Genomic DNA, 14,972 nt, shown 5'->3' on the forward strand with positions numbered 1-14,972 from the left:
AAGGACTCACTTAATTAAATTTCCTATGGCTGGGAGATGTTCAATACAGAATTGCACATTTGAAAGATAAATCTAAGTGGGGTGAAACAATGTGGCAGCAACTTCCCGTGATGTTTAGTTTGGTCTTCCCTTTGGTACTTTCCTTTCACCTTAGTACTATGTCTATTTTTTTTTTTTAAAGGTTTTTGGCTCTTATGAATTTCTGCAGTAGTAGTGAGTGTAATGTGTCGGCATCCCAGGCATGTATGCCTGTGAAAGCCTATTTTTTTTTTTGTACCAGAATCACACTTTGTAGTAAATTACCTTTCATGTGCACAAAACCATTGGATTAGTGTATAAATACTGAATCACGAATGTGAAACTATGACCAAAACACACCCTATATATAAATGAGAAATTCCTACCCAGGTTAATAAAAGCTATGTTTTCATGACACTAATACAGCTGGACAACTGAGTACAAAATGTAGTCAAAACAAGTTGGGTGGGAGGAGTTACATTGGCCAGCTGCCTTGGTATCATGTACACACGAGCAAATAGTGGCAATTGGGTTTGGTGACCACACCCACAGGGAAGCGTGGTAGACAGAACCCAGCCACCACACGCCAAAACACAGCACAACAACATGGCATCTATTTCAACAAGCAAGGAGGAATCATCAGGGATGAAGGGCAAATGGGTCCTGACTCTAGGAGATGGTGGCCGAAGACATTTTACACTTCTTTCAAAGTTTCCTATAACAGATCTGGAACATGTGAAAGAGCTGGCAGTCTTTCAAAATGCAAGGTTCAGATATGATTGCACCACCTTTCAAATAGCCCGCAAGTTCTGCCAAAAGCTGAATATGAAACCACGTGTCACAATAGACATAGAGAACCTTGGGTTCTTTCTTTATATTTGAACATCGGCATGGTTCCACAAATTGAAAGCGGTGCTTGCTGAAAAATTTTTTTTTTTTAGTTGAGTTCTACTTGTGTTATTTTGAATACTGCCACACAAGAACTAAAAATATCTGTCATTTCTTAAGGAGTTTAAACAAACAATATTAAAATACCATCTTCCGTCACATTGAAAGGCAGTTGGATATGTTTCTCCTCCATATTTACATATACAGAGTTCTGATCTAGAAAACCAATACAATAAACCATTTTATGTTTTAAAAACAGGCAGTCTTTGGTGACGCAAAGGCAGAGATTTTTTTTGTTACCTCCTGCCTATTTCGCTCTGTCTCATAAAGTGAATATTGTTGGCACTGTCAGAAAGTTCTAAATACTGCTCAACAGACAAAACAAAATACCCATCATAACTTTGTACTCTCCCAGTGCTCAGCAGCTGCTGCTTTTCCCCCTCTGTCCATGCCCGGATACCCTCTTCCCCTTCTTGCAGCCTTCTTTGCTCCTTAGTCCAGGCCTGGGCCACAGCACGCTGTCTGGCGATCTCCAACACGTGATTCTTTTCCTCTTCGACAGTTGTCCCATACCGGATGTTGAAGCACAGAGCCCCGTGCTGGAGCTGGATATCTGCAAACCGTCTAGTCCTCCCATTCAACACCGAAGTCATCTGGGACACAGTGACATTGACACCATTCTCCAGAATGCGCCTCCCCCCAGTGTTCCCGATGAGCACCAGGTCTTCCTCCAGAGACCCAAGCTTAATGAAGTAGTGCGTGTCCCTCCCCTCTATGGTAAAATGTAGGTTTTCCAGGTAATGAGCATTATTGAGAATGGCAGCCAGCCGCCTGCTATCTTCATTGGCTACTCCTATAATATCGGCTGTTACTATGCCATCCTTGATGGCGAATTTTATACCTTTGCCGAAAACAGAAGGAACAGCAGCAAACCTTGGTTGCTTCCCTCCTTCAAGGCACCGTCCATCATTATATCGGGGAGTCATAGGAAGTTGGTCCAAGGAAATGAAATTCCTGAGCTGTTTCTGGAGCTCACACTGGATACCCAGGATGGTCTAGGAAAGAAGAAAGGCACAGAGCAAAGGCAGCAGACGATTAGACACCTAGCATACGCTTGGTCACTGTAGAAAGCAAAGGCTTGCCAGGTTGCTTCCTTCTCTCTTTAATTTGCTGGTTTGTGATTTAAAAACAAGCCACGTTTGGAATCTCTTCACCAGAGCTTTGGAAAAGACTAACAGGTGACTTGATCACCTGGCATATATTTCTTGATATCTTGGTGAGTTAAGAGTTAAGCATAAGCAAATACGTTAAAACTTGATACCACAGAATCACAGAGCTAAAAGGCACTTAAGTGGGTCTAGTTCCCCCCAAACAAAGACATTTTATTTTTACCCATTCAACGGACACTGACTAGCTGTTTCTTATTGGATGTAGAGTAATACATGAGCCACAGTGAGGTATAAAGAGACGGTATAAGGCATCATTCTTGCTTTCAAGTAGCTTATGACCTTATAAATCACAAGGGCAAATCAGCAAGTCCATGGATCTTTTTATGTGGATTTAAAAAAAAAAAACCTTTTTACTATGGCAGATTTCAAACATACTAAGAAATAAAGAGAAGAGAATAATGAACCTCCAAGTATCCATTGCAAAGCATCAGAAATTTTCAAAATTTTGTTAAACTTTTTTCAGGACGTTTAATTACAAAAAGCATTTACATGTTATATGTATTTACAAAAAGGGATAAGCCTATAGTACTTATTTAGAATTTCGTTTCCTTTATAATTTTTATACTTGAATTTCAAGCCCTCTCACCCCAAGTTGCAGTTTTATTTTGTTAAAGCCATTTTTTTGGCAAACACAGATATTCCTCTTTCTTTCAGCTGAAAGATAAAGTTCTTTTCTTGTTGTCATTTGTACCTCATTAAGTGATGGAATTATCTGCCGAACCTTGAATGTTTTGGTATTCCTATTTTTCCAGAGACTTTCTCTCTGTAATATTTATTATTTTGCTTCATTACCCTTGTATACTGTTTTTTCTTGTTTTTTTTAACATCTTTATTGTAGTATAATTGCTTTACAATGGTGTGTTAGTTTCTGCTTTATAACAAAGTGAATCAGTTATACATATACATATGTTCCCATATCTCTTCCCTCTTGCGTCTCCCTCCCTCCCTCGCCTCCCTGTCCCACCCCTCTAGGTGGTCATAAAGCACCGAGCTGATCTCCCTGTGCTATGCGGCTGCTTCCCACTAGCTATCTATTTTACGTTTTGTAGTGTATATATGTCCATGCCACTCTCTCACTTTGTCACAGCTTACCCTTCCCCCTCCCCATATCCTCAAGTCCATTCTCTAGTAGGTCTGTGTCTTCATACCCGTCTTGCCCCTAGTTTCTTCATGACCTTTTCTTTTTTCTTAGATTCCATATATATGTGTTAGCATATAGTATTTGTTTTTCTCTTTCTGACCTACTTCACTCTGTATGACAGACTCTAGGTCCATCCACCTCACTACAAATAACTCAATTTTGTTTCTTTTTATGGCTGCGTAACATTCCATTGTATATATCGGCCACATCTTCTTTATCCATTCATCTGTTGATGGACACTTAGGTTGCTTCCATGTCCTGGCTATGGTAAATAGAGCTGCAATAAACATTTTGGTACATGACTCTTTTTGAATTATGGTTTTCTCAGGGTATATGCCCAGTAGTGGGATTGCTGGGTCATATGGTAGTTCTATTTGTAGTTTTTTAAGGAACCTCCATACTGTTCTCCATAGTGGCTGTACCAATTCACATTCCCACCAGCAGTGCAAGAGGGTTTCCTTTTCTCCACACCCTCTCCAGCATTTATTGTTTCTAGATTTTTTGATGATGGCCATTGTGACTGGTGTGAGATGATATCTCATTGTAGTTTTGATTTGCATTTCTCTAATGATTAATGATGTTAAAGCATTCTTTCATGTGTTTGTGGGCAATCTGTATATCTTCTTTGGACAAATGTCTGTTTAGGTCTTCTGCCCATTTTTGGATTGGGTTGTTTGTTTTTTGTTATTGAGCTGCATGAGCTGCTTGTAATTTTGGAGATTAATCCTTTGTCAGTTGCTTCATTTGCAAATATTTTCTCCCATTCTGAGGGTTGTCTTTCGGTCTTGTTTATGGTTTCCTTTGCTGTGCAAAAGCTTTTAAGTTTCATGAGGTCCCATTTGTTTATTTTTGTTTTTATTTCCATTTCTCTAGGAGGTGGGTCAAAAAGGATCTTGTGATTTATGTCATAGAGGGTTCTGCCTATGTTTTCCTCTAAGAGTTTGATAGTGTCTGGCGTTACATTTAGGGCTTTAATCCATTTTGAGGTTTTTTTTGTGTATGGTGTTAGGGAGTGTTCTAATTTCATACTTTTACATGTAGCTGTCCAGTTTTCCCAGCACCACTTATTGAAGAGGCTGTCTTTTCTCCACTGTATATTCTTGCCTCCTTTATCAAAGATAAGGTGACTATATGTGCGTGGGTTTATCTCTGGGCTTTCTATCCTGTTCCATTGGTCTATATTTCTGTTTTTGTGCCAGTACCATACTGTCTTCATTACTATAGTTTTGTAGTATAGTCTGAAGTCAGGGAGCCTGATTCCTCCAGCTCCATTTTTCTTTCTCAAGATTGCTTTGGCTATTCGGGGTCTTTTGTGTTTCCATACAAATTGTGAAATTTTTTGTTCTAGTTCTGTGAAAAATGCCAGTGGTAGTTTGATAGGGATTGCATTGAATCTGTAGATTGCTTTGGGTAGTAGAGTCATTTTCACAGGGTTGATTCTTCCAATCCAAGAACATGGTATATCTCTCCATCTATTTGTATTATCTTTAATTTCTTTCATCAGTGTCTTATAATTTTCTGCATACAGGTCTTCTGTCTCCTTAGGTAGGTTTATTCCTATATATTTTATTCTTTTGTTGCACTGGTAAATGGGAGTGTTTTCTTAATTTCACTTTCAGATTTTTCATCATTAGTGTATAGGAATGCAAGAGATTTCTGTGCATTAATTTTGTGTCATGCTACTTTACCAAATGCATTGATTAGCTCTAGTAGTTTTCTGGTAGCATCTTTAGGATACTCTATGTATAGTATCATGTCATCTGCAAACAGTGACAGCTTTACTTCTTCTTTTCCGATTTGGATTCCTTTTATTTCTTTTTCTTCTCTGATTGCTGTGGCTAAAACTTCCAAAACTATGTTGAATAAGAGTGGTGAGAGTGGGCAACCTTGTCTTGTTCCTGATCTTAGTGGAAATGGTTTCAGTTTTTCACCATTGAGGACGATGTTGGCTGTGGGTCTGTCATATATGGCCTTTATTATGTTGAGGAAAGTTCCCTCTATGCCTACTTTCTGCAGGGTTTTTATCATAAATGGGTGTTGAATTTTGTCGAAAACTTTCTCTGCATCTATTGAGATGATCATATGGTTTTTCTCCTTCAATCTGTTAATATGGTTTATCACATTGATTGATTTGCGTATATTGAAGAATCCTTGCATTCCTGGAATAAACCCCACTTGATCATGGTGCATGATCCTTTTGATGTGCTGTTGGATTCTGTTTGCTCGTATTTTGTTGAGGATTTTTGCATCTATGTTCATCAGTGATATTGGCCTGCAGTTTTCTTTCTTTGTGACATCTTTGTCTGGTTTTGGTATCAGGGTGATGGTGGCCTTGTAGAATGAGTTTGGGAGTGTTCCTCCCTCTGCTATATTTTGGAAGAGTTTGAGAAGGATAGGTGTTAGCTCTTCTCTAAATGTTTGATAGAATTCGCCTGTGAAGCCATGTGGTCCTGGGCTTTTGTTTGTTGGAAGATTTTTAATCACAGTTTCAATTTCAGTGCTTGTGATTGATCTGTTCATATTTTCTATGTCTTCCTGGTTCAGTCTTGGCAGGTTGTACATTTCTAAGAATTTGTCCATTTCTTCCAGGTTGTCCATTTTCTTGGCATAGAGTTGCTTGTAGTAATCTCTCATGATCCTTTGTATTTCTGCAGTGTCAGTTACTTCTCCTTTTTTATTTCTAATTCTATTGATTTGAGTCTTCTCCCTTTTTTTCTTGATGAGTCTGGCTAATGGTTTATCAATTTTGTTTATCTTCTCAAAGAACCAGCTTTTAGTTTTATTGATCTTTGCTATCGTTTCCTTCATTTCTTTTTTATTTATTTCTGATCTGATCTTTATGATTTCTTTCCTTCTGCTAACTTTGGGCTGTTTTTGTTCTTCTTTCTCTAATTGCTTTAGGTGCAAGGTTAGGTTGTTTATTTGAGATGTTTCCTGTTTTTTTAAGGCAGGATTGTATTGCTATAAACTTCCCTCTTAGAACTGCTTTTGTTGCATCCCATAGGTTTTGGGTCGTCGTGTCTCAATTGTCATTTTTTTCTAGGTATTTTTTTGATTTCCTCTGATTTCTTCAGTGATCACTTCATTATTAAGTAGTGTATTGTTTAGCCTCCTTTTTTTTTTTTTTTTTGTGGTACGTGGGCCTCTCACCATTGTGGCCTCTCCCGTTGTGGAGTACAGGCTTGGATGCACAGGCTCAGTGGCCATGGCTCAGGGAGCCAGCTGCTCCGCAGCATGTTGGATCTTCCCAGACCAGGGCACGAACCCGTGTCCCCTGCATCGGCAGGCGGACTCTCAACCACTGTGCCACCAGGGAAGCCCATGTGTTTGTATTTTTATACTTTTTCTTTATCAGAATAATTTTTTTTTTTTTTTTGGCTGCATCATGAGGCATGCAAGATCCTAGTTCCCCAACCAGGGATTGAACCTGTGCCCCGTGCAATGGAGGTCAGAGTCGTAACCACCGGACTGCCAGGGAAGTCCCATTTATCAGAATAATTTAATTTGTTATTCCCATGCTCTTAATGCACTATGCCCTGAATTATTTTGCAGTTGGAGATCTGATGTTTTAGGTCTCTTAGTGAACAATTTTCTCTATATAGAATCCATAATTGCCCCTTTTTTATTTTAAAGATTTTTTTTGATGTGGACCATTTTTAAAGTCTTTATTGAATTTTTTACAATACTGCTTCTGTTTTATGTTTCGGTTTTTGGACCATGAAGCATGTGGGATCTTAGCTCCCCCACCAGGGATCGAACCCACACCCCCTGCATTGGAAGGCAAAGTCTTAACCACTGGACCGCCAGGGAAGTCCCCCTCCACAATTGCCCTTGGTAGCCCATTTTAGAATTGTTAAAGTTCAGTTCCACTTTTTTCCTCTGCAGCAGTCATCAAGTCACACATTAGTCTTTTCTTTTCCCAAAGCTCCAATTCTCTGATCCTTTCCTCATGGAAGCTTTTTTCTACCTCCTTATTAATCATGGACATTTAAGTGAATATTCAAGAAGACTCAAACATAAGTAAGCAAATATATGTTTCATGGTGTTGGATGCTCTTCTGTTTTTTTCAGCTAAATAGAGATGGTAAAACATATACTAACCTTTCCAGGATCCCACTCTTGAGTTTTTGTCTGAAGCTGTAGAAGCTCATAAGTTAATTCCAAATTTTCTAATTCTGGTTTGGGAAATCCAGGTAGTACATTGTGTAGTTGGAAACCAAATAGCTCCAACCAACTTCCAATGTCTGTGAGACAAAAATTTAAAAGAAAAAAAGATTTTAAAGCCCATACTTTACAAATTTTGTGGAAAGCTTGAAAGATGCCTCTCCTGCCTTCGATATGTTTAGCCAATGGTAAGTTAGGGATAAACTCCCCCTTATGTCACCCACTCCAAAACATATGATCCGTTCCCCAGGGAAAGCTTTTGATTCATGGATAATCACAGAGATCAGCTCAGTTTACTGTGTGGAAATTCTCAATGTGGTAGTGGTAATAAGGCCACACAGACTGTGATATTAGATTTACTTGATGCAACAGAATCCCGATTTTTCTTCTATGAAATTATTTGTAGAAACTTTTAAGAGTGAAAACTACAAAAAGAAAGCTTAAAAGGAAAGAGAAAATGTACTGGGATGCAAAAGCATCATGTTTTATGCCAACATACACAGTTCTGCTCACTCTAGAAGACTAAGGAAGAGAGTGACTGCACAATAACTTGTGGGCTAGCTGGCAGGAAGAGGAAGCATATTTACAAAGGCATTGAGATTATGTGATAAACGAGTTTTCTCTTTACCTTAGCATAAAGTGTTACACCGTTTAAATACCTGTGGTATACTTTGCAACATCTTGAATTTTGCCAACTGGATAGTTATTTTCAAAAGAGTAGAGGTTGAATGGTTTAGGAAGGAGGTTCAACTGTTTCCATATGTGATGATTAGGCGTCGTCCATCTACCAGCAACAACATCATAGTCTCTTTGCCCCAGGTGCACTAATTTAGTAAGGAAATCATAGAGTCCTCCATGAAAACCAATGATGACCTGAAAGTCAGGGTAAGTGTCATGATAGATATCTCCATAAGGCGTGTACAGTATCTCTTTTATCACCTGACCTCGACTGCTGAACACGGCTAGCGGGGTTCCTGTATTATCACAGGCTACGTAATATTCTTCACCACTGCTTAGCTCCATGGCAATAAGGTGACCTTGGAGATCATAATACAGGGATGTAATCTCTGAGCTCGTGTGGTTGTACAAATGAGTAACTCTTATGGGGTTGGCAAGGTCTGCATAAAAGAACTGGAGGTGCTGTCCTAGGCTGGACTTACTGGCGACACGTCGCCCAAGCCCATCGTAGTAATACTGCACAGTCCAGCCAGAAGCCTTATTGTAGGCTTTCTGCAGCAGACCATTAGAATTATATTCGAATATGTCATTTCCCCTCTGCCTCAGAAAGCCATCTTCATCCATTTTATACTGAATTTCTCCTAGTCTGGTGATGCGATCTCGGAGGTCATATCGGAGAGGAGTAAGACGAGCACTATTCCCGTGGCTTAAGAGGTTGATGTTGCCATTCAGATCATAACTATAACGCCACTGGGTTTTATCATTTACAGAAACAGTTTGAAGTTGCCCATCAGCATCGTATTCATAGAAATATCTTGTTATATTGGCATCTACTCCTACTCTGATATCACATATTACCATTCGGCCCATATTATCGTATTGAATAGTCATCCAGTAGGCAATTGCCTTTAGGATTTCATACTGGACTTCAATGACTTGTCCATTGGCGTTGAAGATCTTGGTGTGCTTCATCACTGTAGTAGTTATGACCTGATTTAAATCGTAATTAATTACACTGAATTTTCCAAACTGCTCTGTTCTACCAGAGACATCAACATATCGGTACAGATCTATGGGCAAAGGGGTTTCATTTATCACAGCTTGCATGCTGGTGACGCGGAAGTTGTTGTAGCTGTAGTCAAACCGAGCATTCACAAGGCCTTCTTCACTGAATCTGAAAATCTGGCGCCCAATAAGAGGTCCTGAAGGGATCAAAATAAAAATAGTGAGAACAAAGCTAGGCGCTCAACACTGAACAATCAGAAAGTTCTAGTGTTCTTTTCTTTAGTATGGATGCTTTTACATTCAGAATAAAATATTAGAGATTGACCTCTGATATCTAATGCCTGGGCATCTCATCTCATAGATATATATATTCTCATAGTTGTGGTCACCAAATAGGAAAAAATTTTAAATACTGTATATTATAGTTACAGAATAATTTAACTATAGGAACTTTAGAAGTAATAACCCATCCAGTAGTTGAGGTGATGAAACTGATATTATAAACATGTTTTTTTAAAAACAATTACTGACAAAAATACTTTCAGTTTATTTAACCTGTGCTACAAAGTCAGAGGGTCAGGTTTTGACCAATTCCAGCATTCAAGTAACTGGATTTGGGCATTTTATAAACCGAAAGGATGAAGTATAATCAAAAGTTGTGACTTTTAAAGACACGTTGCCATCAACTGAGGCTTATAGAGGTTATATAGGGCTTGAGTTAGTTTCAGTGAGACTCATATCTTGCAGCTGCATCTTTGGGAAGATTTGGTGGTGAGTAGGGACCGGTACACAGTTAGACTAGGTACCTAGAACTCAACTTTCTTGAGAGCTGAGACACAGAAAGAGAAATGTACTGTATGTTTTTAAGGAATCAGCTTTCATGTCACTTATGTTTTTCATTTTCAATGGAAGATAATTTGATAATGCAAGTGAAATTTGGTTGAATTGAAGAATGTCTATAGGTTAATGCTTATATCTTAGACTGTGGCCAGCAAAAATTTCATAAGACTGATGTGGTTGTATACATCACCACCCTTTCACAACAAACCTGTTTGCCTGTATCTGATTGTGCAAATGAAGCCATCGTGCATCAGGTGTATTGTCTTAATCACTCCAGAAGACTCTTCATATGTTAATGTGACCTGGGTGGTATCATAGAGAATCTCGGACAGCCTTGCTTGCTTGGTGTACTTGTATAAAACTCTGCGCCCTGTCCCCAGCTGCAGGGTCTGTAGTAGTCGGCCATCTCGACTATAGTCTTGGATAAAAGAAGTGCTACTGTCTGGTGGGGAGTAGATGTTCCGGTAGTAGCCCACTGAAAGCATGGTTTGTAAACTGTGGCGCACCATACTAGGCATGGTGACTGAGAGCAGACAATCCGATTGGTCATACTCAAAGATATAACGCCGCTGGCTATGTAAGAGAAGCATCACAGACTGAAACGAGACAAAGGCACGACAGCATAATAGTACCATTGGAGTTCAGGAGATTAAAGAAAATACACATTCATCCATTCAACACAAATTTATGGAGCACTTACTGTGTGCCAGGCACTGTGGTGGACCCTAGTGGATACAGTAGTGGGCAATAATGTGTCTATCTTAAACTTACAGTTTAATGGAAGAGAAAGACAAATAACCAGACAATTATAATATAGTGTGAAATGTGTTATGACAGAGGAGGTACAGGGCGCTTATGGGAAGTGGAGGAAGAGCAGCTAACTCAGACTTAAGAGGTCAAGAAAGGCGTCCTGGAGGCTGGGACATCTGAGTTGAGACATAAAGGGTGACTAGGGGTTGGCCAGATAAAGGCAGGGTGGTGGGTGGAACAGGATGGGGAGAGTATTCCTGACACAGGGCATAGCACTGTGAGGGTCAGGATAAGAAAGAGAACATGGCTTTTTCAGGGAATGACAGGAATTTTGTGTGGCCAGAGTATGGGTGTGTTGGAAGGGGTGGGTGAATGGCAAGAGCTGAGGCCAGGCAGGTAGGCTGGATCTAGATCACACTGGGCTTTCTAAGCCACGCTAAGGAGTTTGGACTTTAACCTGCTGGCAACAAGGAAAATGCTGAAAGCAAATCGAAGGACAGGGCAATCCAGTAGGTATTCCAGAAAGGTTACTATTGCTTCAATGTGGAGGTGGATTGGAGGGAGGTAAATGGGGGGCAGGGCATGCCACATATTAAGTATTAGTCACCAAAAAATACTTATTGACTTTATAGAGGTGTCTTTCTGAAAAGTTGTATATAAAATATTACTATTACAGTAGTCCCCTCCTTATCTGCAGTTTTGCTTTCTGAGTTACCCACAGTCAACTGCTGTCTGAAAATATTACATGGAAAGTTCCAGAAATAAACAATTCATAAGTTTTAAATTGCACACTGTTCTGAGTAGTGTGATGAAATCTCACGCTGTCCTTCCCAGGATGTGGATCATCCCTTTGTTCAGTGTATCCACGCTGTATCTGCTACCCGCCCGATAGTACAGGAAATATAAGTATATATGGGGTTCCATACTATCCACAGTTTCAGGCATCCACTGGGGGCCTCGGAATGTATCCCCCGCAGGTAAGGGGGGACTACTGTATTGCTCTGCAATTCGTGTTTTAAACTATATTAGGGAAACATGCCATTAACAGTGAAGACTTCTCTGGTTATGCAAGCCCTCTCCCCCAAACTGATCTGTATTTCAGAAACAGTTATTTGTTGAGGTATAATGCTTTGCACGTTATGGGTGCTTCATTGATATTGGTTTATCTTATTTTAATTTTAAATATAGACATAAAAAGAACACTATTGTAGGGAGAACTCAAACCCTATTTCTAATTGAAAAGCATTTAAGCCTCATCTTTCAATAAAAATAAAAATTGTTCACCCCTGGGAATTCTGATATATCTCCCTAAGGGAGCTTTTACCCCTCCTTTCTTGAGAATTGGCTTATCAAGCAAAAAGATTTAGTTGAGCTTTATTTTCTGAAGTTTCTGTTATGAAAACAATAGGTATCTTTTCATTTTCTAAATATAAATTACATAAATAGTTATGAATATGAATTACATAAGCATATATAATGTACTTTTAAAACTTCTAAGTATGAAATTATACTCTAATATTGAACATGCTTCTTGAAACTGCACGTCATCCCTGCTCGTCTGAGAATTGATATGGAATCGCATGTCAGTACTGTGAAGTCAAAGTCAGCACTTATTTGCTTGTTCGCTTATCCTTTCCTTCTTTTCCACCAAGTACTCTGCCCGGGGATACAGAGCTGTGTGGAAATCCTACCACCTCATCACCTGTGGACACCCTGTAGCTCCAGAAAATCTGCTGAACAGCAGGCTGGAGACTTGGAACTCCTGCGGGGGCACGAGGACACAAAGGGACCACTGAGTCCTTGACCAAGGCAGAACTCAACAGAACCTGGGAGGAAATTGGTGGGAAATGCCTTTGCATCACCTCTATGCTGAAAGCCAGATTTCTCAGCTACTTTCCACTCTCTTCTGTCAATTTGCCATGAACAAATGACATCTGTCACCTGCGATGTGGGCCAGGGACAATCACCATATGGCTCGCACACATTATCTAGTACCAGCCTGCCTGGGCCAGGCCTTTTCCAGTCGCTGTACCAGCCTTGCCAAACATTTATAGCACATCGCCATTGTGTTCTCTCCCTGCTCTCATCCTCTGCGCTGCAGTAAACTACTGCCTGACCCTGTTCCTGGGTGGTGCTGATGCTGCGCTGTCTCAAAAGCTCCCTGGTCTGTTTTAAAGCTTCCTGCCAATGGCAAAAATGTGGATGATGTGATTAGAAATCTCATGAATGTAACCGTTGCGTTGCCAGACTACCATTTAGTTCTCACTTGCCTGCTTTTTCACTTTGGGTGGGCATTATTATCAGCTCTTTCAAAAACAATACTTATGAGTCCATCCAGTGCCCATAATGCAGCTATACGGTAAAAGGCCATTTCTTATTCGTTGAAACAATGGAGTGGGAGACTTTGTATTTTTTAAAAATTGATTGTGAGATCCGAAAAGACTGTGACATCATTGTAAAGAAGAAAACAAGAACAATCATGGCTGTATACTCATTTGAACACGAGTAGAAATGAGAAATGGCAGAAATTTGAAAAATTAAAGCATTTGAATGACCACCAGATGGCAGTCTGGGGCCACCTGGAAGCACAAGCCAAAGGCTGCATTCTCTCCCTCGAGGCAGCCTTTGAAAATTTCAGCCCCAAAGAGGCAATTTTGTGTAAATGTATCAGACTAAAGCATCTTATTAAATGATTATAAAATATATTTAAATGTATTTAAAAATCAAGTTCTTAAGAACGATTTTAGGAAACGGAAAGATGTAAATGTAAATTTACTGTAATACAAAATTTTAGCCCCACAAGTCTTCAAAATATAATTAACTCAGGGAAGGCTCATAAATCAAGATAGAGAATTAATGGCCGCACAGAGAAAACTTAAGAAACAATAATTGATTTTTTTAAATAGAGATGAGATCATTTAAGCCACCGCAGCTATTAGCCAAATAATTATTTTTCTCCTAATGGCTACAAATCATTGCGCATGAAAATGATACGAGTAGTTTTTACTTACTCTAGAGGAAGTCAAACAATTTTTACAAAATTTCTGCACATTAAGGTGAAATATCTGCTGTTTGATTTTTAATATATCATGGTATAGGGATGGCAAGCAAATTTACAGAGGTACTACCAGAAGTATTTTGAGGTATAAAAAGAGACTTATATTTTAAAGTTTGAGAACTCTTACTTCAAAATATACTACTAGAGCCAGCCTCTTTGTCTTGCTCTGCCCCAGACATAGTGAAAGAATGTTCCAGCGAAGGCCATGTTAAAGAGAGGACTTTTAAAAGAGCATGGGGAGGCACAGAACCTCATCACCTCACTGGAAAAGTTACATGTTAACTGGATTTTGGTAAATTGAATATTCTTTACCTTTTCTTTCTAGAATCACAATTTCAAAGTTGCTTTAATTTCCTTCCTTTTTTCCTTCCTTCCGTTCTTTCCTGTCTTAATTTACCTTCAAGTAGCAGTAACTGCCAGCCTTTAAGTTCTTCGATTCATATAAATACTAGAATAAATACTAGAATGCACAATTTAAATGGAAAGGAATTAACTTTTATTGAATGACTAGATGTGCTGGGTGCTTTATATTGTTATTTCATTTAATCGCTGCTTCTATTCAGTGAATTAATTATTATCACTGGTAATAATAATGTTAATAAAATCAATCTCGTGATAGATGATTTTTGGAAAGTAAAGAACCATTCCATAATTATGTGTTTTGTAGGTTCTGAGTTTTGCATAATAGCATTGCTTAAGTCACGGGCTATCTTGTAATTAGAGAACAAATTAAATGTGGAATCAAGAAAGGCAGAAAAGTCAACTAAAAGGCACAAGCGATTTGGCTGTCTCACTGGTCAGTTAACTAGTCTTTGGAAGTCACTGGGGCTTTTCTCCATACATTGTTTTGTGACAATAAGGTCTTATTTCTGTCTACTGCAGACACTGACAGTCTCAGGGAGCTCTCTTTGTTGTTGTTTTTTTTTTTAAAGAATTATTGCCAAGTAAGTTTCTGTAGCAAAACGGACGTATGTGAAATTTGCTTCACATCATTCTTTGCTGAAATAACTGTGCTGAAATAATCAGTTAATCCAGAAAAGGGGAACAATAAAATTGCTTCATTGGTGTCAGAGAAGAGGCTAAATAACTGTATGCAGGGCTGAAATTTAAGTTTCAACAGGCTCTTTTGTCATCGTATGGACAGCCTAAAGGGAAAGTTCTACGAGACATAGAAGCAACTGTCTACAGGCAGTTAGCTCAGT

General features: G+C 39.1%; 1 protein-coding gene across 1 annotated transcript in view; it reads right to left on the reverse strand.

Annotated features, from left to right (window-relative positions):
- Positions 1-1,202: 1,202 nt before the first annotated feature.
- TENM1 (teneurin transmembrane protein 1) overlaps positions 1,203-14,972 on the reverse strand; it is a gene marked incomplete at its 3' end in the record, with an annotated part of 801,014 nt that continues 787,244 nt past the window's right edge. The window contains exons 31-34 of the mRNA XM_082865351.1: positions 10,171-10,558; positions 8,099-9,319; positions 7,377-7,519; positions 1,203-1,961 (exon numbers count right to left, since the gene is read on the reverse strand). Coding sequence (XP_082721477.1) covers positions 1,203-1,961; positions 7,377-7,519; positions 8,099-9,319; positions 10,171-10,558 — 2,511 coding nt within the window. The remainder of the gene's footprint in view (positions 1,962-7,376; positions 7,520-8,098; positions 9,320-10,170; positions 10,559-14,972) is intronic.

This window comes from Leucopleurus acutus (genome assembly GCF_964270905.1).
Source record: "Leucopleurus acutus genome assembly, chromosome: X".
NCBI classification, from domain to species: Eukaryota; Metazoa; Chordata; class Mammalia; order Artiodactyla; family Delphinidae; genus Leucopleurus; species Leucopleurus acutus.